This window comes from Strigops habroptila, chromosome 18 (genome assembly GCF_004027225.2).
Source record: "Strigops habroptila isolate Jane chromosome 18, bStrHab1.2.pri, whole genome shotgun sequence".
NCBI classification, from domain to species: Eukaryota; Metazoa; Chordata; class Aves; order Psittaciformes; family Psittacidae; genus Strigops; species Strigops habroptila.
This window is the reverse complement of record NC_044294.2, coordinates 5948804-5971714: the sequence shown is the minus strand read 5'-3', so window position 1 is coordinate 5971714 and position 22911 is coordinate 5948804. Positions and strand designations below refer to the sequence as shown.

The window sequence follows — 22911 nt, the reverse complement described above, 5'->3', positions numbered from 1 at the left end:
TGTGCCAGAGGAAGGCGCCGCTGCCTGCAGACCTGTGGCATTCCATACTGAAGGAATCTAGGAGCAGAAATCTTCCCTTCTCTTGTCACTTGGCCGTTGGGCTTTTGTTTCCTGATGTCTGGAGGGTTTTGTCTAAGCTCATGGCACTTTGCACAATCAAGTTTTTTACCAGTAAAATTTGATCCCTTAGAAAAGAAGGGAAAAAACCAAAAAAATCAGAGCAACAGCCCCGGGTTTGGGAATTGTGGCCTTCACTAAATGCAAATCCCATCCAGATTGATGCTTACATGGGAGGTTTATTCCCTAGAGACAGCAGTAACAAACTGTGGCTCTTGCAAAGCCAATGGGCCCCATGAGACGTGTGGGGAGCCGAGGGACAGCAGTGACAACAACCAGGGGACACCCGCAAATGTGGGGTGGCTTTGGGGTGGCAGGAGATGCAGCCATGAGTCCCGTGCACCCTGTGTGCTTGTTTCTGATTAAGCACGTACTGGCTGTACTGAAAGCCATGGGGTCTGCTCCAGTGCCAAAGCCACTATTCCATCTTGGAGGACCTTTTAATACTATGCTTCAGTAAGAGCAGCGGTTATTAAGCAAAGTTTATTGATTTATAGTTTGTGAAAATGTCTTTTGCCTCAGGCTTTGGGGAGCTGGAGGTTCTGTGGAGGTGGTTTGGCTGCACTGGATTATTAATCATCTCCTATTTTGTAATCCCTGCATTTGCACAAGAGCAGCTCGAGTTGGAGGGCAGTGCTATCCATCACGGCAGCCGGAGCCTTCAGGGTGCTGTGGCAAACCATGGCTCTCAGGTCAGCAGAGCAGCATTCCCAGGAGGAAATGGCCTTGGAATAACTGTCAAAGGCAGAGTTTAACCTTCTCATTACTCTGCACCCACTGGAAAACCAGACTTGACCCCAACCGTACCTGACTTGAAAGACAAATGTGGCTTGAGGGGAACCCTGATCTGAGGTGTGCCCAATGGGGACGGCTCTGAGGTGGACCAGGCAGCCCTCCTCATTGCTCTTTCCCCTTCCAGCTTTCCTAAGGGAAGACTTCTGCTGGCAGCAGTGCAGCACACAGGGAAGTTGTCCTTTGTACAGCTCCCATGCGTATCAGCCCTGCCAAACACGGAGAGCTGGGAGGTGTAGGAGCAGCGGCACTACACAACTGCAGGAACATGGTGGCTTTTGCATATAAAAGGCAAAAGCAGCTCCCAGAAGCAGCTGGCTTTGCTTTACCTTTAATTCTAACCCAAACAAGACTCACAGGAGGGTATTTGCCAGTGCAGGAATAAAACATGGCAGGTTCCTAAACTTCCTCCTCTCGATTAAGAGAAGGGAGGAGCCAGGCTGGAGCGGCTCCGGGATCTTGGGAAATGGTGGTTATTTAATCCGAAGTGTTGGTCGGGATCACTAGGACACAACGCACCAAAATACATTCCTTGACAACTATCTTAAAATAGTGCAGGTTTCCCTGCGCTTGCCCCCTTGGAGATAAAGCAGCAGAAAATGTGCCCAAAGAAGCAATTTTCTTCTTCTTTTCTTTTTTTGTAAATAGACTTTTTCAGCCTTTGCTGGGTCAGGTCTCACCGCAGAGGGACACACTTGGAAGCAATTGGGCCAATTCCTGCCTTGGCAAGAGCCGTGGCCGAGCCTTCTTCTGGCGCTGTGTGTGTTTTATCTAAACCTTCCACGAGGAATTTGGTTTCGATTGTACTTCGCTGAGTTCATGACAGCTGTAAGAGTTTTTGGGGTTTTAAAGGAAGGATTCTGCCCTCCACGATCCCAGCACATTTCTGAAATCAAATCCATACGTTGTTCCTGGCACCATTCCTGCAGCATCCCGGTGTTCCGGGCGAGTAAAGCCACGGCTGGTACCAAGCTGTGCCTTTTCCTTGGGTGGACCAACATCAGCACAGTGAGAACTGGGGGTTCAGAAGAAAGCGGCTTATGCAAGGAGCATCAGTCTGCTCTGGGGAGCCCCCCTGCAGTCCTGATCCAGCTCTGGGGCAGCAACACCAGAGGGACGTGGAGCTGTTGGAGCGAGGCCAGAGGAGGCCCCGGAGCTGCTGCGAGGGCTGGAGCAGCTCTGCTCTGGAGCCAGGCTGAGAGAGCTGGGCTGGGGCAGCCTGGAGAAGAGAAGGCTCCTGAAGGGGAGCCCTTAGAGCAGCTCCAGTGCCTAAAGGGGCTCCAGGAAACCTGGAGAGGGGCTTTGGACAAGGGCCTGTAGGGACAGGCCAAGGGGAATGGCTTTAACCTGCCCGAGGGGAGATTGAGATGAGCTCTGAGGCAGAAGCTCTTCCCTGTGAGGGTGCTGAGGCGCTGGCACAGGGTGCCCAGGGAAGCTGTGGCTGCCCCATCCCTGGCAGTGTTCAAGGCCAGGTTGGACACAGGGGCTTGGAGCAACCTGCTCTAGTGGAAGGTGTCCCTGCCCGTGGCAGGGGTTGGAGCTGGAGGAGCTTTAATGTTCCTTCCAGCCCAGACCAGTCTGTGGGTCTGTGATGGTCTCTGCGCTGTTTCTCAGGTCCCATCTCAGACATCCTGTTTTTTCCCAGCCCACCCAGTTGAATCCCCTCTGACCCTGTCCAGAAGGGCTGGCAAACCTCCCTGAACCCCTTTGCTGTCCTACCTGAATGTGCTGCCCACCATGGGATGGACGGCAGGGAAGAAGCTGTGATCTCTCAGGTCTAAGAGCTGAGGTTACCAGACACCTGGAAGCACTCTGTGCTTTTGAGTTTTCCTTTAAGAGGCACCCCTTGGGTGTCTCAGTGCTCTGGAGCCGGTGTGCCAGCGGCTCCGTGCCGGTTCCTGAACCAGGACAGCCGCCTCCAGCGCCACACTTCTCCCTGGGGTCCTCCCGTCCCCAACCCCGCAGCGCTGTGACCCTGTTTGGATCACAGGAAGGATAATTTCACAACCCGACACTTCCCTGGCTCTGAATGCTTTAGTCAGACTCAATCCCGAGGGAAATGAAGGAGTCTGGGCAAAACCAGCAGCACTGTTCCAAATTTGCCAGGAGAAGGGAAAACCCCCAATGCATTGGTGCAGTTGAGGCAGCAGGTTCTCAGCATTCCTTGTTTAACCTGGAGAGACTGCACAGTATCCATCCAAGAAGAAATCAGGCAAAGGACCAGCTTCAAGTTCGCGTTTGGTGCCTCGACTCTTGTTTCCCTGCTCCCCTCCAACTCCTCTTTCCAGGAAACCTCCTTCTGACCCTGACCTTGGAATTTCCAGTATCTCTGAGCAGATACAACCTTCTCCGTGACTTACTGCTCAGCACAGTGAGCCAGCTAATGCTGCAGAAGGTTAAATGTGTGTTTTGTGGTTGTATTAAAAGAAGGAGCAGCGGGTGGAGGAGCTGGAGGTTGCCAAGCTGACGGTGCAGGTGGAGGTGGAAGCACGTGGCAAGAGCTTCCACAGGTCTGGTATTATTTTCTCCTCCATCACCTAGACTAGGTTGCTCCAAGCCCCTGTGTCCAACCTGGCCTTGAACACTGCCGGGGATGGGGCAGCCACAGCTTCTCCCTACAAGGAGACCTCCCTAAAGGGGCTGTCAGAAACCTGGAGAGGGGCTTTGGACAAGGGCCTGTAGGGACAGGCCAAGGGGAATGGCTTTAACCTGCCAGAGGGGAGATTGAGATGAGCTCTGAGGCAGAAGCTCTTCCCTGTGAGGGTGCTGAGGCGCTGGCACAGACTTTTCCCAGAGAAGCTGTGGCTGCCCCATCCCTGGCAGTGTTCAAGGCCAGGTTGGACACAGGGGCTTGGAGCAACCTGCTCTAGTGGAAGGTGTCCCTGCCCGTGGCAGGGGTTGGAACTGGAGGAGATTTAAGGTCCCTTCCAACACAAACCATTCTATCATTTTGTTCTACGTTTTTATGATGTTTAAAGAAGAATCTAACACATGTCCACCCTTTTGGATGGTGTAGGGGTCTTCTCCTTCCTTGTGCAGCTTCTGCTGTGTGTCTCCTTGCCCCGGTGAGGCTTTTCTTCCTGGGGGAGGTACTTGCACATGGAGAAAAAGTGCCGTTTGTGACTTCCTGATGTTCCACACAAATAGGCAGCAAGCTCCACGTGTCGTGGTCCGTTAACCCCTCTCACCCACGTCATGCACAGGGCAGTGATCAAAGTCAGGAGGAATAATTTGATTTAAAGAGGGAAACAGTAGGTTGGGTTTGGTTCAAAGGGATGGGTTTCGGTTTTGGATGCTAGAATTTGGGGAACAATGATCCGTAGTTTTTAGGGTTGCAAAAGAAAAGAAGTCTTGAAATGCTTCAGTGAAGCAGTTGAAAGGATTCAGGCAGGATCCGTGAGTCCCAGCTTGGGCATGGGAATTAATGCTGTGAGCTTGTGGTGAGGGAGGTGCTGGTATCAGAGGTAGGAAATTGCTGCTGCGTTGTTGAATTGAACCTTTTGTTCTCCTCATTAATTCCCTTTTTCTTTTTTTCTCTCCTTCAGCATGAAAGACTTTCCAGGTAAGAATTGATTTATTTAGTTTTTAGTGTTTTGTATTTAATATTTATGAACAGCATATTTTGGGATGGTTTTGGGGATTCCCTGTGCTTCAAATCAGCAGCACAAGCTGAAGCTGGTACTGGGCATTTATTTTTAACCTTGGCTCAACTGTTGGGCCAGGTTGCTCCTGTCCTTTGCTCCCCAAATTATTTAACAGCTACTCTGCAGAGAAGAAACCCTCTGTGCCCCATCAGAAATGGAGCCCATTCCCACCGTGAAGATGAGAGGCCCATGGGAAATTGTGGATGCACCCAGAGAAGCTGTGGCTGCCCCATCCCTGGCAGTGTTCAAGGCCAGGTTGGACACAGGGGCTTGGAGCAACCTGCTCTAGTGGAAGGTGTCCCTGCCCGTGGCAGGGGGTTGGAGCTGGAGGAGCTTTAAGGTCCCTTCAACCCAAACCATCCCATGACTCTATGAAATTACTGCCCATTGGGGGTTTGGGCCGATTCCCACTGGATTTCCCCCAGTTCCTGCAGCAGCGGTGGCTGTGCTGCAGGATGGAGGGTGCTCCGCTGGGTCTGCCACGGCCTCAAGTCCCAACCAGTGGGGCTCACACTGGCTGTCCCACAGGAAAGCAGCTCCCTGGTGCTACATCCTCCTCCCGTTTCAGGTTGGAAGCAGCTACGAACCCCACCAGCAGCGAGTCCTACAGCGACCGTGCCTCCAGCCGCTCCAGTGCCTATAGCCGGAGGGAGAACCGGCTGGCTGCCCTCAGCAGCAGAGCGGAAGAGGAGAGTAACAGGGACTACAAAAAAGTAGGATTTTTTACCTGTGTTTTTGTCACTGCTGCCTGTTGCTGCAGAAACGTGCACTGGGAGGCTTTGGAAAGATAAAGTTCATTTTCACTGTCTGTTACCATTGCTTTTGGAAGTCACACCGGCCTTCTTCAAATGCATCTGCCCTGCAGGGGGTTGAAAAAGGACACAGGATGAGAGGACACCGTGGAAGTGAGATGTCTGAGAGGGATTGAGGAGTCAGGCTGGGGAAATGCTGGGAGGGATTTGAAAGGAGCAAGGAAAGATACTGGTGAGCACAGCAGCATGGTTTACACGTGCACATCCCCACAAGTTACTTTGCTGCTGTAACATCCCAGAATTGTTTTTTCTACAATCTCTGAACCTTTCAACACAATCCTGGAAAGGGATGTGCACTGCCACCCACAGCCTCAGTGCAGGGACCACGTCAGAAATAAAGGGATTAAGATGACCAGGGTGCCCAGAGAAGCTGTGGCTGCCCCATCCCTGGCAGTGTTCAAGGCCAGGTTGGACACAGGGGCTTGGAGCAACCTGCTCTAGTGGAAGGTGTCCCTGCCCGTGGCAGGGGGTTGGAACTGGGTGAGCTTTAAGGTCCCTTCCAACCCAAACCAGGCTGGGATTCTGTGATTCATTCTGTCTTTCTCTGACCTGAATTCTGAAATGACTGATGCTGAAAAGCCTCCCCCATAGGCAACACCCCCTCCTCTGCATGATCATGCCTGGTCAGAAGAGGCAGGCAGGACGCCTCGTTTGTCCTCTCAGAGGGATGGAAACTCTGCTGGTTTGAAGGAATTGAAAGGGAAAAAAATCCATTTTGGAGTGGCCTAAAGCTCTGCTCCTTTCTCCTCTTCAAGCAAAAAGCAAACAAGGGCAGCGAGGCCGTGTTGTGTTGGGAAGCACAGCAGAACCACAGGTTCACATACATCCAGGGTAGACAGCTTCGGGCTTTATTATGCTTGCTGGTTTCCCTAAATGAAAACCATCCCTTTTCTTTGCCTCTTGGCTGCGTTTAAACACCCTGCAAAATGAAACAGCTGTTTTCTTAGTTCGTATGGATTGTGGAAACACAAGTGAAGCATCCAGAGCAGTTCTGTTTGTCCTTCGAATCCCCTGGCATGGGGAGCAAAGCAAACCCTGCTGCTGGCTCTGCTCGGAGCTGCTGCAGGGCTGGCTCTGCGCTAACTGAAATCTCTTCTTTCATATCTCATATCTCAGTTATATGAAAGCGCCCTGTCCGAAAATCAAAAGCTGAAGTCAAAACTGCAAGAAGCCCAGCTTGAGTTGGCCGACATCAAATCCAAGCTGGAGAAAGCAACCCAGGTAAGGCCAAAACAGGCTCCTGGGCTGGAGGAACTGAGCCCCAGCCCATGACAAGCCAACACTTGCTCCAGCGTGAGACAGGATTTAGCTCTTGGGAGGGAAGGTGCTGCAGAGGAGACTTATTTTTCACAGAAATAAGTGTGAGGGATTCTCTGAGCACTGCTTCTTCTCCAGGCTTCTGCCTGGGCCTTTGGGCAGCATCCTGTGATGCTTTAAAAGCTTCCTATTTTTAATTTCCATAGCAGAAACAGGAGAAAACTTCGGACCGGTCCAGCATGCTGGAGATGGAGAAAAGGGTACGTGCCTCTGCTTTCTTCTGGGTCACAGCCTTTGCCTCATGTTGCTCTGCAGAGCATCGTAATTTCTTGCAGGAAAGTGTTAATTAAAAGAGAAGTTCTAGTTTTGCCTTGTGGAGCAGTGCACAGCGATAACTGTGTTCTGAGACTTTTCTGCTTTCTTTGGGAATGAGCTTAGTTCTGATTTCTTTCTTCTGTTACAGGAAGCTGCAGACCAACAAATTGTACTGTATCATGCTAAGAGACTGTTGGTCCAGCGTGCTTTACATTATTCTTGGTCCTTATAAATGAAGTTTTGGGATGGTGAGGGGAAGAAGGCAAAACACGAGCTGGGTGTCTGTCTTGAGATTGAAATGTGGATCATTGAATGCTCCTTCCTCTCCACTGAACAGTCAGATTCGTTGCAGTGAGCTAAGCTGAATGGGCAGAGCCTGGCTAAATCTCTGCCTTGAGTGACCATAGCTCCAGTCAGATTGGAAGGGACCCGAGGAGATCCCAGCAGAGTCAGGCAGGTTAGTCAGGGCTTTGTCTCATCATTTCATGAAATGTTGAGTTTCTGCAGCTGCAGCCCCTTCTTCCAGTTCTTAACTATCCTCACAGTGATTTGTTTTCTCTTCATATCTTATCCTGTGCTTCAGCTGATGGCCATTAATGCTCATTCTCCCACCATGTGGTTAATTAAAGCTGGAGCCTGGCTCCAGTTTCTCGGTAACATCCACTTTCATGCTGGAGAGTCGCCTGAAGTGGAGGTTCCTCCTGAAATGTTTCATCTCCTGAAGCTTTAGAAGCTTTGCCGGATGATTAAAGCCCTTTAATCATTTATGTGCAAACACTTCCTGGGATTTGCCAGATACAGTCTGGAGGAGGTGGTGTTCAGGATCCCCATTTTGAACAGGGGCAGGCAGCACACACCAGCCCTTGGTACAAGTGGGTGATGCAGGTGCCAGGCTTTGACTGCTGAAGCTGAGCTGATGCTCAGGCCCTGGCCCTGCCGTGTAACCTCAGCTGAGCACCTCCACACCACTCTGAACCCTGAGATACTCAGGGCAATGATCCATGCGGGCCTGATTCCTGGGTGTGCTTCAAGGAGGCTAAAGGGGGTTATCAAACATACAACCCCACTGTCAGCTGAATATCGATGCTGGGGGACATCACTTGGAGGTTTGCTGTTTCCTCCTGCTCAGTGCACTTCCCTGGGGTGGTTTGAGCCCTCTCATGTTGAGAATGTCCTTGATAGAGTCCAGCTCTCCCTCTTGCAAGGGCTCTGGCTCTCACTGAGGGCACCACCAGTACTCACACGGCAGAGCCAACCTGTGTAATCATCCGTTTCCAAAATACACTGAGAGCAGTCAGCTTTGAAGCCCTAAATTAATCAGGGAGGAGGATTTCCAGGCACCATTCCCTGCTTCTTACTTCACGGGCCGGGTGAGTTTTCTCGTTGCCTCCTGTAGTGGGTGCAGTTAAATCCACGGCTTCACCCACAGAGCTCAAAATCAGGTTACATCAGAAAGTCCTGAAAACTGGGATCGCTGGGAGGGGGGCGGGAATCACTGAAGAGGTATGAAGAGAGCTCAGGATCTGCCGAAACGAGCCCAGCTCCTTGTTGTAACCTGTGCATTGCTTTGAGATGCTTTTCAGTGAAGGCTCCTACAGAAATACAAGACTCTTCTTTAGAAGAAAACGCACTGTGAGTTTTTCTTCTACATCCTTGTGACCATCTTTGTTATGAATCCTCGTAAACAGGAGAAGCGAGCCCTGGAGCGGAAACTCTCGGAAATGGAAGAGGAGATGAAGGTAGGAAATCATCTATTCACTCTGCCCATTCTGGGGTTTATGCTTTGTGTTAATGTCTTCTGGGATTGTCACCCAGGAGTGGGATAGTAAAGATGTACCTGGGAAGGGACTCGTGTCACCTCTGAGCGTGTTCCTATGTGCAGTCAGAACTTCCTTTAATGGCCAGACATGAAATACTAATAAACTGTCCTATTATCATTCATCTGATTGCACCATGTTTGTTGTGCTGTTTGATCCGAGAACAGTGAGAGCTGTTCTCCTTTAAATGCTTCCCAAAACTAACCTTTTGTGGCATCGATGGGTTTCCATGTGCTGATCCTCTGTGCTCTGAACAGTCTGCAGCCCACGTTAAGCCGCTGTGGTACTCTCCAGATGGGTAAGAAGACAAAGCTGGCTTCTGAGGTCACGCACACTAGCCAGGACAAAACACAAGAGTGGTTGTATTTCTCCCTTCCTATAGCATGCCACTGGAAGGCTGTGTCAGTAAGTCAGCCTGGAGGTGATTTCAGCCAAGAGGAATTCACTTCCTGATGAAATGTGCAGCATGGCTTGAAGTCACGAGACATCTGCCACTGATGCTCCTTCGCGTTCTCTCTCTGGTGGCATTGCCCGGGGGACGGTTCCTCCTGCCATGGCTTGGCTGCCCTGCGAGCACGGGGCTGGCGGGGAGCACTGCAGGGTGGGAAGCAGAGTGGGTGTATATTGCCACCTAAGTGCACCCAGGACGTCGCGCTGCTTTGGCAGCGTTACATCATTTACACTCTGGTTTGATGCTGGTGTTCACAGAATGGCCCCGTTTGCTCTGTGCCCTGTGCTTTCATTCCCTTTGAGCATGATCCAGGTGGGACCAAACTACTTTCGGAAGGAAGGGCCCCACCTGAGGGTTGTGAGTGTCTCGACGCAGTGCACTGATGGAGGAGGTTCCAACTTTATGTTTCTATTTGAAGCTTCATGTATTTACCAAGCATCCATCTTTGAAAGGACCCGTTGGCTTGTGCTGCATCTTCTGCTGCCATAAGTAGTAGAACGATTTGGTGGAGTCTCGCTGTAAAGGCTCTCGTGTCTCTCTCAGAGAAGAAAACAAGTGTCTGTGTTAGTCAGAAGGGGAAGGAGGAAGGACCGAATATGTCTAAATTTCTTTACTCACTGAACAGGAGCAACCTTTAACTCCAGAGAGACCTTTGTGTAAGTACAGAAATGTGGCCTTCAAGAGACGACGCTGACAGCAGCGGTTTGTGTTGTCTCTTCAGCCATGCAGATCACTGCAGACCAGCTTGGTCTATGGACTAAAAAGACAAGTTGGTGTCCTCTAGTGGCCTGTCAGTTTTGAAACATTTATTTTGGTTCAGAAGGCAATTAATGAAAGAAGGTGCCTGTAGGAACTGCTGGATGCAGCTGAAGCACCTCTGGTTTGGGTAGTCCTGAGCTGCAGACTGATGGACGCTGGTGGTGCAAAAGAGAAGCACTGATAGAAGTTTGACATGTTCTTCTCTTGCCCCTAGAGACGTGCTGGAGACATGAGCTAAAGGCCTAACTGAACATGAGCAATCAGTCCTCGAGGGTGGGACTTTTGTGTCCCCTTTCATCGCACCTTAAAGCAGGAGAGTCAGCCCAGTTGTGTTTGCCTGCAGTGAGATAACCTCTACAGAACATCTGTGTTCATCTCTCATGTGGAAGTTGAGCCAGGAAGACAAATCTGTTCATTCTGGCTGGACTTTCATCCCTGCTTCTTGCAGTAGCTGAGTAGTCCAGCAGAAGCAGAAGGAGTAAGTGACTTCAGCAAATCCACCAGTGTCCTTTAACATGGAGACCAGCAAGAGGAAACAATCAGACAGGCCAAGTTATTAGGTCTTAGGTAGTACTGTGGGGTTTGGGATTCTTCCCACTGCTCTTTGAATTGAACCAGTCAAGCATGGCTCCCATCCAGTCTTTGATGCTGGGGTGTCTGTGTCCAGTCCTGTGCATCAAATGTCATGGCCAGGGCTCTCCTCTTCTTGCAGCTGACTTCTTGGGCAGAGGCGGCACAGCAGCGGTTGCAGGATGGTCCTGGGTTTCTGTGACAGAAACACTTTGTATTTCAGTCTACACTTGAGGTAATGAGCTTTGTTCCTTTCATGAGTTTAACCCTTGCTAATGAAGCAATCAAGAAATGGAGAGGAGCAGGACAAACACAGTAATCTCAAGAAGCCCTTGGTGCCCGAGCTGCTCCTGCAGACCAGCCCTTGTGAAGGTGACAAAGCAGTGCAGCATTTTCCTAAGTGGCTGCAGAATGTGACTGGAAATACAGCAACTTGCCTGAGGAAGGAGAAAGAAAATGAGCATTTGCACTGAACTGAATTGAATGCCAAGTGCCTGAGGTCCCAACTTAACACAGCAATTTTTCTTGAAGGTCACAGGAGCTTCTTTATTCCATAGCAGCACTGCACCTCCTGGTTCTCTATGTTGTGCATGCTCTGGGCATTTTTATTTCCCCTACTGTTGCAGGCACAAAATCCTTTAATTGCAGGCAGGTACAGCTGAACTGAGAAACCTGCTTTCGGTGAGCCAAGTATCAAGCAGAGGGATAAGCAATCACAGCAGTATTGGCCAGATTCTGGTCTTTGCCCTTGGCTTCATTCCCAGCTTCCCAGCTTGTGCTGGGTTTCTTGAGTAAATAGAAGGCTGTCCTACCTGCAGCACACACACCCCTTTACATAAGTGATCCTTTTCATCATCTGTGGCAGCGTGCTGAGGCAAAGCTGCAGCTGATGATGCCACGCTGAGGTTCCGTGCTATATCACTGTGGAAAAATAAAGGTGGTCTCTAAAACGACCACGATCCTTTCCCTCCCCGTAGCACGGCACCCGTTTCACATATGCTTGATGTTTTCTGCCAGACATGCTCAGTCGTGTGCCCTGTGATAAAACAGAGGATGTTTATGATCCATGATATGGCTCTTCCAGTATGAGCCATCCTCCAGCAGCTCCTGGGTGTGATTTATCCCAGGACAGACGTGCGAGGTCCTAACCAAGCGCCACCACGGCTCGGGTGGCTTCAGTGATGGATGGATGGCTGAGATTTGGTGAGAGGGCATCTCACTGCCAAGGTGTCCCTGAAGCTCCTGCAGCTCTGTATCAGGACCTGTCAGAATTGTCTTAACCTAGTCCAAGTGGCAGGAGCTGCTCCATCAGGTTGATGGGTTCAAAGCCCATCTCTGCTGGCTCCCTGCACTCGCCTGCCTTGCTTCTGTTGGTTTTGCTCCTTGATGAGGAGCAGAGGTAGTGCTTTTGGGGAGCTAAGAATGGACCTGATGGGAGGGGGCTACACAAAGTGCTTCTCTTTTATACACAAATGGGCCCTTGGACAAAACGTCCTGGGATGAGGCAGGTTCTCTGCCAACTGCAGCCAGCTCCATGTCATGCAGGTTGGATGGATGTTCGTGCAAGTTCTTTGCGTCCCAGCAGATTTGTCTGTGCTGCTTCTGGTTAAGGACAGTGACCTCCCTTGGAGCACTTTCTGCTAATCAAATGGCAGAAAGGAATCTCCTTCCCAGCAGACCCTTCCCTCTGTCTCCTCCCTGCCGCTGCAAGCCACGTGCCAGAGGACATGGGAGGAGCGCGCTGGTTTGCAGAGCTGCTTTGGTTCTGGGCTGGCATTTCTTCACTTGAACTTAAACCTCCTCTTGCCACAGATGTTCCCCTTCCTGCCTTTCCCTGCACAGTGTCCGTGCTCCCTACACCGCGGAGGAGGGCTCCTGGTTCACGTGGCCGTGGTACCCGATGAGCTGTGGGGAGGAGGGAGGCACGGGACGCTGCTCAGAAAGCAGCTCTGCAGCCCCCGCGTGTCCTGGCACCTCTGTTTGGTGTAAATGTCCAGCACATGCTTGCTTTCTTTCTTCAGCATCACTGGGAAGAACATCCTTGGAGCAGCCGTGATGTCTGCATGGCTTTTACCATTTTCCCCCTTCGCCTGCTTTGATGTTCTGTGTCTCCCCGTTGCTGCTGTTCCTGTGCTAGCCCCAGCTTCAGGGCTGTTTCTCTACTGTCCTTTGCCCACTAGTTTCTTTTGTAATAGAGAACGCTGTGTTTTCACACCTAAGATGCTGTCATTCAAACACCTCGACTGAAAATGAGTGGTTTGAGGTTCTGACTTTTCACCTCTGGAGATCAGAGTTAAGTTGAGCCCCATGACAGGGAAGAGCTGAACCTGGACAGGGATGAAACCCCACACACACACCCCAGACCTCTGAGCAGACCCAAGAGCCATCATTCACGTGCCGCAGGGACAAGGGATGTGGATGTGTCTCAGTGGTCAGGACAGTGACACTTTAGGTACTTCAGTCTGTGCCTTTAAAACCTCCCATGAAGCCCTTATGGCCCTTTGCTACCCAAGACTGCTTTAGCTTTGAGAGATACATGAAGAAGAGGGGTCTGAAAGGAATCCTCAGATGCAGCAGCGTTTTCAGAGCCTGTGTAGGTGGTAAGTCAGTGGTGAGAGTTCCCACAGTCGTTCCTAAGTCCCGGGGCTGTGCACTGCTGGAGCTCACTGTCTGGGTAAACTAGAATGTTCCCTGCTTTGTGCTGGGAAATCCCTTCATTTGGCCTTTAGAAGGCTTTGGTGGCCCCTGGAGAAAGGGATGGTTCCCAGAATGCCCTCAATGTGCTTTCCCCATCGGCACCTGAGCTGCTGCCCCTCCACCACTCACTGCTACTCATTCTTCTTTTATTCTCTTTATTTCTTTCCTTTGACTGCTCGTGGACTAAACTCACGTTTCTGTGCCCTTTTGTCTCCCTCGTGTGTTCTGTCTCTATTTTTCTGTCCACTCCTCTCACTCTCTGCAGAATCTCCACCAGCTCAAACAGATTCACACTCTGAGGCAGATGAATGAGCAACTGCTGGCTGAAAACAGGGCTCTGACCCGGGTCGTAGCCAGGCTTTCTCTGCCTGCCAAGCCCTCCGAATCAGAGGAGCTGTAGCTGCTTTCCCTCCGGCTCATCTCGCCTCCCTCTTCCACTCTTCCAGGCAGGTCTCCACTCCTTTGGCCGGGCTGTTCCCCCTCTGCCTCATTGCTCTCAAGGGTGGCTGATGAAGCTTGTGGCTCAAAAGCAGCATGTGGCAAAGGATCCGAAAGCCAAAGGCCTGGGGTCGCTGGAGGCTCTGCTCAGCCTGACTCTCGCTCTGCTTGGCAGATGATGCTGACCGCGCCGTTCCACTAACCGACCGCATCGGGGGGTTGCCTTATCCATACGGAGCCCATCACCTGGGAGAGAAATAGGAGGACGTGCTCCCTGCCTTGACACGAGGCTGGTGGGCTGGGTGGATGGTGCTGGAATGGCCCCTGGAGGGTGATGGATCAGCTGCTGCCCTGGGGCTTAATGCTGGAAAATGGCTTTGGGGTGGCTGGTCAGTGGCAGTGGGCAAGCCAGCAGCCCCTTCCATTACCTGACCTTGGAATGGGTGAATCATGCTGCGTGGCTGCTCATGGTACAATTCTTTTTCCTTTGCACTTAGTTCAGCAAGAAGCTGGCTCCCAGCAAATAAGATAATCCAAAGTCAGGACGAACAATGCAATAATTTGTAGGGGTGCTATGAGAAACACACATTTTAGGTGATTTTTAGAAGACCTGCAGCTGGTCAGTCCTCAGCAGGTTTCCTCGGTCACTTGACAAAGAGGATGAACTCCTTCCCTCGTTATGAACAGAGGGTTTTGAGTCTGAGTTCACAGGCTGCAGCATCCTCACTGCCTCCTGCGCTCTGGCTCCGAGGCAGGTGAAGCACTAGGAGCTGCACCAGGTACACTTCCTTTTGCATTCTCCTGTTTGAAATCAAGTGCAGAGCAATTAGTGTTTGAAATCCAAGGAGAAGCCTTCCACAAGCTTTGCCCTCACACATCACCCATTTAAATTACATCCTTCCTTGCTACTTCATTGGTTCAGTGCTAAAATAAAGCTGTAAATGGTTCTTTCTTAGGGCCGTACCTGCCTTTTGCAGGTTAGTGGGGATAGTCAGCTCCCTTCAGGCAGCAGCAGTGTGTTCTCATGGGCTGGAAGTGGCACAGAGGTAGAGACAAAGCTATTCTTAGCACACAAATTATATCAAGGATGATTAATGGTAGAAACAAACCACCCAGGGGAATTGTGGCTTCCCCTTCCCAGGAGTCCCAGTTCAAGACCAGGCGTGTGTCATGGGGGTGTTCGTGGCCTGAATAGTGCAGATGGTCAGATGAAATCATCTCCCCATCTTCCTGCTTTAAATCTGTGACAGTATTCCCAAACCTGCCACTGACTCACCCCTCACCAGCGGTGAGTTCCAGTCATCCCTCTTCCCAACGTGCTTTGAGAGCTGAGAGGGAAAATTTGAGCAAAACTCTTTCCAGGCTCAGGAGACAGAATGTGTCACCGACTGTAAGTCATGGGTCTCTCTTCTCCTCCTGGGGAATAGCCACGTTATCGCTTCCCCCTGCTAACATCCATCTGCCTCAGGCATGGGTGGACTCCGCATTCCCAGCTTGGAGACTGTTCCCAAGTTTGCAGTTCACTGGTGGTGTCTGAGCTGGAGAAGAGCCATGTGTCTGCAGGCTCTGCTGGGTTTCTGGCACAGGCTGTTGGTGGTACCTGTAAACCTCGTCTCTCTGAGAGAGCTGGGCTTGTTCAGCCTGGCTCCAGGGAGCCCTTAGAGCAGCTCCCGGTGCCTAAAGGGGCTACAAGAAACCTGGAGAGGGGCTTTGGGCTGTGAAAGGAGGAATTTGCTCCAATGGGAGTGGTGGGAGCTGGCGCCTGTGCTCAGTGGTGGTGGTGGCCGTGGAGGGGCTGCAGATGCGAGGAGCAGGCAGGAGGTTGTGGTCAGGGCAGAAACTCCAGCTTAGGGGAAAGGAGAAGGTTTAGTGGGGATTTTGAATGGGGAATTCCTCCACGCTCCCCCTTGGGTGAGAGGAGTCATCGCTGAGCTCGGAGCGGTGCCGTTCATGCCCCTGCTCTGCCCTGGCTTGTGCCAGCAGCTCGGGGCTGGTGGCACCCGTGGGGTGAGTTGCACCTTGTGTGTCACCCACTGAGACGGGCAGCGCAGGGGCTCCTTCCTGTGCCAGCCGTGGTCACCCGCCTGCCGTGTGGGAAGCAGGAGGGGGTTTGCAGTGAGGAATGCTGCGGAGGGCTCGTCAAAGCTGTGCCTGTATTTCCCATTCAGAGCGCTCTGGTTTTGTCTGTGTTGTGACCCTTGGTTGAGCTCCAGCCTTCACAACTGGGGGATCTCCAGTGTCAGCGTGTTCCACCAGTCCTCTGGCCGTGGCATGCTGCGTTGGCATTGAACATCTATGGGATCCCAAGGAGATTGGGGTTTATCCAAGCAAATTTGGGGTTTATTAGGACGAGGGGTGATGGTTTTGAAGTGGGGAGATTCAGGCTGGACGTGAGGGAGAAATTCTTTACAATGACGGTGGTAAAAAACTGGCACACGTTGCCCAGAGAGGTGGTGGGTGCCCCGTCCCTGGAGACATTCAAGGCCAGGCTGGATGTGGTTCTAAGCAGCCTGATCTAGTTGAAGATGTCCCTGCTCATTGCAGGGATGAGCTTTGAAGGTCCCTTCCACCCCAAACTATGCTATGATTTTAAAGACATTTTGCAAGGTCCAGTCCTGTGCGAGAATTTCAGGCCTTTGTTTTCCCCTCTAGTCCTGGCAAATTGGACAAACCAGATGAGGAGAACCAGCTTCCTCCTTTCTGCTCAGCTCCAATTAGCATCTGGGAAGAGGTTTGGGAGGAAACAGCTCAGACATGGTTCCTGTCCTCGCAGCCTGGTGCTGAATCTAAGTGCTGGGGCATCATGTCTCACCACGCTCTGGGGCTCCCTGGCTCTCTGCTGTGCTCCAGTCAAAATCCTTTGCTTGTGAAAATCCTGGAGAACCCTATGGAGAAATGACCAACATCAGAAGGGTGCTGGGTGGAGGGGATGTGACATCCCCACGGCTCAGCCCGAGAGTGTGTCCAGCTCTGCCGAGCTCTAATCCCGCTTTGTCTCTCTGCAGATTTTGACAGAGCTGAAGTCAGACAACCAAAGGCTGAAGGACGAGAACGGAGCCCTCATTCGTGTCATCAGCAAGCTCTCCAAATAGGAATCCTGAGCACAGGCAGGACGAAGAGGGGAGCCCTCACGAGCTGCCAACCCCACCACCGAGCCCTACCCCCCCTTTCCTCCTGTCACGTACAGCATTTCAGCCTGGGATCAACCAGTCACCCCTGCCATGCCCTGCCCTGTGCTGTACATCCCTTTCCTGCCCTGATTGCCCCCCACAGCACCCCTCTGCCATTGGATTGTTTTTAATTTAAGCATGTTGTGGTGTCTCGGACATTTTATTCAAGGGAGAAGAGAAACGTGAGGATTGGGTTTGAGCTGCCAAAACGTCTTCTTCCAAAGCCCAGTGTTTGGTGTTGGACTCCAGCCTGGAGCAGGCAGCTCCTCCTTTACAAAAGTGATGCCTAAAGAACTGGTCCAGCACATCCAAGCCCTTTACAGGTGGGAAGTGTGAACATGGGCTGGGACTCTGAGGATGCACATCAACCCAGCCGAGATGTGGGCCTCTGGTTGAAATGTGATGCTGTGAAAGCCACCAGAGCTGATTTCTGACGCAGGCTGACCACAGCTGCTTTGCACAGAGACCTTCTTCTCCTTTTGCCCCAGGAGACCAAGTCTTTGATTTAATACAAGATTTGGAGCCTGGTCAGTAACATCAGCGCTGGCTCTCAGCGGCAGAGCCCTCGTCCTTCACCCTGCCCTTGGTGTCACCTCGTATCCATCCAGGGTTCCTGTCTCAGTAGCATCTGCTGATTGCATCCACACTCTTGCTCCTCGGGATAGGATGTATCGCAGATACTTGCCGAGCTTTCTGAAGGACAAGCTTGAGTCCCCAGAGATCCTCTGCTGCTTTCACATGCGTATGAGCATGAACCACCTTGCGGGGAGCTGTGCCCACACCAGACACCAGCCTCCCCGTCCTCACAGCCGTCTGGGACGTTGTCCTGCTGTCTTCATGAAGGCAGAGCCCTGTAGAGGAGTCTGGTCTGGGATTTCAGGTACCTCGCTTTGATTTGCAGCAGGAGGCTGACCAAGTGAAAGCTTTGCAGAGAGAGGGCACGCCAGAGTCCCGTTGCAGCCGCCCATCTCTTGGTGAAGAAGCTTGATGTAGATGCTTTCAGGGCAGAGGAGGTGAAGCAGTGGTCACTTGTCCTCCCACATGGAAAGCTGTGGGTGCATTGGTGTCGGAGGGACAAGGAGCTACCCTGGGGCATGCTGGTAACTATCGCTAGGATAAAAGTCTTTGAATCTGTCAAAAGCTTTCAGTAAGCCTTGACCTTGAAGGAAACCTCAAAATAAACCCACCCTCTTTCATGTTATACGTACTCAGAACAATTTGGAGTTGTTCTCTCTATGGGCATTTAGACAGTGGCTCCTCTACGTGCTGTGTGATTTTGATGGTAGCAGCAGGAACCTGCCATCAGATCTGTTGAGCTTCCCCTTAACAGACTCCTCTCAAACGATACCTTCCCTCTCAGAGGCTTCTTCATGTATCCAAACCACTTTCCCATCTACATCCTTCCGTATTCGTCCTTCCATTTCCTTTATGCTTTGACATCCCTGCTCTGGCTGGCTGGGAGTTGCAGTCTCGGTCATTGAACGTGGAGGTTGCCATGAAGAAGTTCTACCTAGATGCTGGGCACCTCTGCTGTTGGCTCACAGCTCCCATTGGGCTGGTGGGACTTTTCCACTGTGAGAGAGATAGATGAGATACTTGAACATGCGCATCGTTCTTGAGCTTGCTCGACAGGGTAACATTTATCTCTGTCAGATAAAGAGAACTTTAAATGGGCTTTTTGGACCTTTTAGCTGGTTACTGCTTCAGAAAGCGTGTTCTTTTCCTCTCCCTTGGGATTTTTTTCTTCATGTTTGTTTTTTTCCCCCCTAATTCTCTCCTTTTCCCCCTCCTCATCCTGCCTGTTTCCACCTCTCTTGCTCCTGTTGGAGCTGCCGGTGTTGCCAGGGCAGCTCTGGCCAGAGCTTCCTCTTCAGCCACTCTTCAGCCAGCGGAGCTCTCTGAGCATGAGGTGCCGTTCCTCCTGGTACACTGAGGCCCTTCCTCTGCTGCTGTGCTTTGGGGAGGAGGAGACCAAAGCTGGTGATGGCATCAGGGTTTCTGCAGAGCACTGCCTAAGCCAGGCATCCTTTTTATATGACTTTCTTTTAACCCCGCTATATTTAACAGCTTTAAGTCTCGAGCTCCGGGCAATGCTTTCTCTGCACGCCGTCCCCACTTGGTGCACTCTCTCGTGTGAGTACTTCTGCGTTTCTTGATGTTTCCTCTCTTGGTGACCCACTCCTCGCTTCAGACCCGGGCTCTCTCAGCTCTAAAGAGGAGCCTGGTCCCTCCTGTGCCACGTGGAGCTGCTGACCTGCCGGTATGCTGACCGTGTACCCCCGGTCCTGCATCCCAGCAGGACGGGGTTTCAGACTGAAGATGCTGTTCTCCTCATGAGGCAGGTTCCTGGCAGCGTGAAGGAGCCTCGTGTCTGCTTCAGGGAGAGGGTTCAACCCGACCTGACAGATCCATCCTGCACTGATGTTTTGCCCCTTCCCACCCGGACGCCCGTTGTGTTTCATCCTAAGGAACAGTGTGCAAAGGGTGGGGAAGGCTCGAATCCTCTGCGTGGCACCTTGCAAAGCCAAACCACTTTAGATGAAGCGTCTGCTTAGCACTGGATTATCCCCTGAACTCTTGACTAGGGCAGAGGACCCACTGACAGGTCAGCCAAAGCTGTGAGTATTCCCTGAGGACGATGCAATTGCAAACCAAATCCTTGAGAATGAATTCTTTTGGTCTCTTTTAAGCCAGAACCAGTGCACTGAGGAGGTGATGAGGAGGACACTTTGCACTTGGACCCGGTGCAAGGCAAGCAGCTTTTAAAACTGATCCCTATTAGAACCAGAGCGTTTCCCAGACGTGCTCTCCACTGGAGAAGAAGCTTTTTCTCTAAGCAGTCGCTTGGGGTGAATTCATTTTTATGGCTGGGGGTGAAGCCGCCTGTTGTGGCTGCGAGTTTGACGATGGCTCTTTGTAAATAAACTCCTTGGAGAAGCAGGACTAGCTCACGAGATGGGGAGAGAATGTATTTTTATGCAACTTTTGAGTGGCCTTTGAAACCCTGAGATGAATGATTTGTTTTACTGGTTGTTGTTATATAGTATTATAAGTATTATGTGTTTGAAAGTTTGGGAATAATATTCACATCTATGATGCTTGTAAACACAACAGTATTTATAAATGAATAAAATAAGAGTTGATAAAATAGAAGCTTTGACTTTGCTTCCGTCTTTCTGGAGCTGCAACTCTGGTCAGCCCAGATTTCTGCAGCACGACAGCACCAATGGTCTGTAAAAGCCCAAATGCTCCTTCCGTGGTGCCAAGCCCTGTATGTGCTTGGTCAGGACAAACCTGCAGCAAAGACACGGGCACTTGGTGCCACGTCTTGGAGCCTTTGTCCCACGTGAGGTTGCCAGAAACTTCTGCACATTTCACTCTATGGAGGTGTTTCAGGGTGCTTCAAGGTGCAGCTTGAGCTCTTCCCCTTGGGTCTAGGGGTGTCCAGCACCTCTGCAAAGCAGGGCAGGACCAAAACATGTTTATATGGACCCAACTGCATGTGCTGGGACTGTTGATGTCTCCCCACCTGCACCGTGTCTGGGCCATGGGCACATCCCGCCATGCGTGAGCACACTCGTATTCCAGGGGTTCCCCTCGTGCCTCCATCCCTCCCTTGTCTCTGGGCTCCCAGCCCTGGGACCTGCCCCCCACCAAGCCCCAGCAGCAAGACCAGGAGGGAACCGCGGCTCCTTTCAGCTCGTTTCTTTAATAAGGAGACAGGGATCATTACAAAATAACCATGGAACGACGAGAGACGGGAACGACAGAGTCCACACGAGAGGAAGGGGCTTTAAAAGCAGCTTCGCGCCGGAGCCGAGCACTGTGGGGCCGGGACGAGACAGAGCGGGGCCGGCGCTGGGACCCCCAAAGGGGCCAGCTCCTCCCTCCCAGCTTTTGGGGGGAGAAGAGAAAAAGCAAGCCCACGTTGCTGCCAAGCCTCGTGGGATCGCTTCCTTTCAACCTCAGGGACCAACACCAGCATCTTGGTGGCATGGCCAGGTCTGCACCGGTGCAGCCGGGCGATGGGAATGCCGGCTCTCATCCTCAACCCAGCCCCAACCACCCGGACATGGCAGAATAACTCAAATTGCCCCAAAAAGCCTTTTCACCGCCAGCTCTTCGCTGCATCCTGCCGGCCCCAGCTCTGTGCCCAGCACTGCCCCGTCCCCTCTCCCGCAGCATCCGTGGCCACCGCAGCGGTGGCTCGATGCAGCTTGTCTGGCTCCGCTGCTGAGCCCCGCAAAACAGGGGGGACAGTGGACACGGGGGGTTGGGGGTCATGGCTCACCCGTGGGCCCGTCCCCATGGGGTCCCGGCACACCGCGGTCTCATATGGCTTCTAAAGTTGCTCTGAGGGTGAAATGCACCAACGCGACACAGGACACCGAAGCCACGATGTTGCCGCTACCCGGCCATGGGATAAACGTGACGAGACACAGGAACAAGACACACGTGGAGGTCGTGGCTGCATCGCTGGCGGCTCGCACTCCGCTGCTTGGCATGCTTTGCTGCTTGGCATTATTGTCTTCTTTTATATGATCTTATTTGTCTTTGTTTTCTCGGGGCGGGGGGGGGATACTCAGGGTGGTGGAGAGCACTCGAGCAATGAGGTTTGTTCGTCACCGTCTCTGCCTCGCGGCAGGAACGTGGTCGGTCAGAGCGCGCGGCATTGCCCATGCGGCTACTGCTACGGGGCTGCAGCTCATGCACTGGTCGTGGTATATACAGCGATGGCTCCATACGGTTACAACTACACGCAGCTACGGGGGTCAGAGGCAGCGCAGATGGCTTTAGTGGTTCGGTTGGTTTTCCCTTGTTTTATTAAGAAACAAATCAAATGATGTATTAAAGTCACAGTCTCCTCTCCCCAGGGATTAGAGAGTCCGAATGGAAAGCGGGAACTCTGTTCCTGGTGAGATCCCGGGTGATGCAGTGGGTCTGGGGGGGGATGTGGAGGGGTGTGTATGGAGGGGTGCACATGGGAGTTGCACACAGGTACATGCGCTGTTGTGTGTGCACACGTGCTGCCCACGCTCACTGACTGCTCTGCTCAATTCCTTCTTTTTTAACCCATTTCCACATGAGGCAAATCCCGCCCCCCCCAGTGCCCAGATGGATTCTGGAATGATCCTGACTCCAGAGCCCGAATCCTGCCCATGCCCCGGCCGAGGGGCAGCAGCCACCCTGAGCTCCCCGTGGGTTAAAAGCACCCGGAGGCGTCGTCTCCCTTTGCCACAAACGTGGGGCAGGAGCTCGTTTGCTGACACTGACACATCCGTTAGGAAAATGGACTAATTAAAGCTGGAGATGACCCTGCAGGACCCACCACGCTCCTGCACGGCCCCGGTGCCACCTTCAGCAGCCAGGCCCTGGCCAAGCACAGCCCATGCGCTGGTGGAAGTGGCTTTGGAGGTCTCACCGAGCCCCAAACCTCCCCCGATGGAGGCGTCCCTCCCTGGGGACCTGTCCCAGGGCCGCACGTCCCTCCAGGGGAAGGGGCTGTGTCCGACCTGAACCCCCTGAGCTGCGGCTTTCCCCACCACTGTCTCCCCACCTCCCTTTGGGGAGATGCCCTTTGGGAAGCAGGACGCAGGGAGCTGCTGAAGCATCCGACGGCACCAGGGTGATCTGTTTTGGCACTTTGTCCCCAGGCTCAGGATGCCCAGCACCGAGGTCCCAGCCCAGGCTTGGAGCCCAGAGCAGCGTCTCCAAAGCCCAAGGACAACCCCCCCTTGCCTTCAATTGTGCCAAAACCCCCCAAACCCAAGCCCGGGGAAGCAAAGTGGAGCAGGGAGCACAAGGCTTGGAGGAGCTGGAGGTGGGATGGGGGCCCCAGCTCCTGTCGGTGTCCCAGTGCAGGCTGTGTTGAACCAGACATGGCTGCTGGACCCTGCCCAGGCTGCAGGGAACAACCTTGGCTTTCCAGCTCAGGGGCTTGGTCCTGGCTCGTCCCACCATGGAGAGGTGGCCTGGAGAAGCTCCTGCCCACTGTGATGGGCACGGATATGGCTTGTGCCCCTGAGGGGAGCGGGATGGGCTGGATTCAGCAGCCAACGGCTTGGTGGGGAT

At 52.4% G+C, this 22911-nt stretch overlaps 1 protein-coding gene across 5 annotated transcripts in view; it reads left to right on the top strand.

Annotated features, from left to right (window-relative positions):
- Positions 1 to 19992, top strand: part of PPP1R12B (protein phosphatase 1 regulatory subunit 12B) — a 105749-nt gene extending 85757 nt beyond the window's left edge. For all 5 annotated transcript variants that reach the window (XM_030473566.1, XM_030473565.1, XM_030473564.1 and 2 more), the window contains 6 exons: positions 4455 to 4471; positions 5122 to 5266; positions 6482 to 6586; positions 6829 to 6882; positions 8626 to 8676; positions 16675 to 19992. In XM_030473566.1, coding sequence (XP_030329426.1) covers positions 4455 to 4471; positions 5122 to 5266; positions 6482 to 6586; positions 6829 to 6882; positions 8626 to 8676; positions 16675 to 16761 — 459 coding nt within the window. In that variant the 3' untranslated portion in view covers positions 16762 to 19992. The remainder of the gene's footprint in view (positions 1 to 4454; positions 4472 to 5121; positions 5267 to 6481; positions 6587 to 6828; positions 6883 to 8625; positions 8677 to 16674) is intronic.
- The last annotated feature ends 2919 nt before the right edge of the window (positions 19993 to 22911 follow it).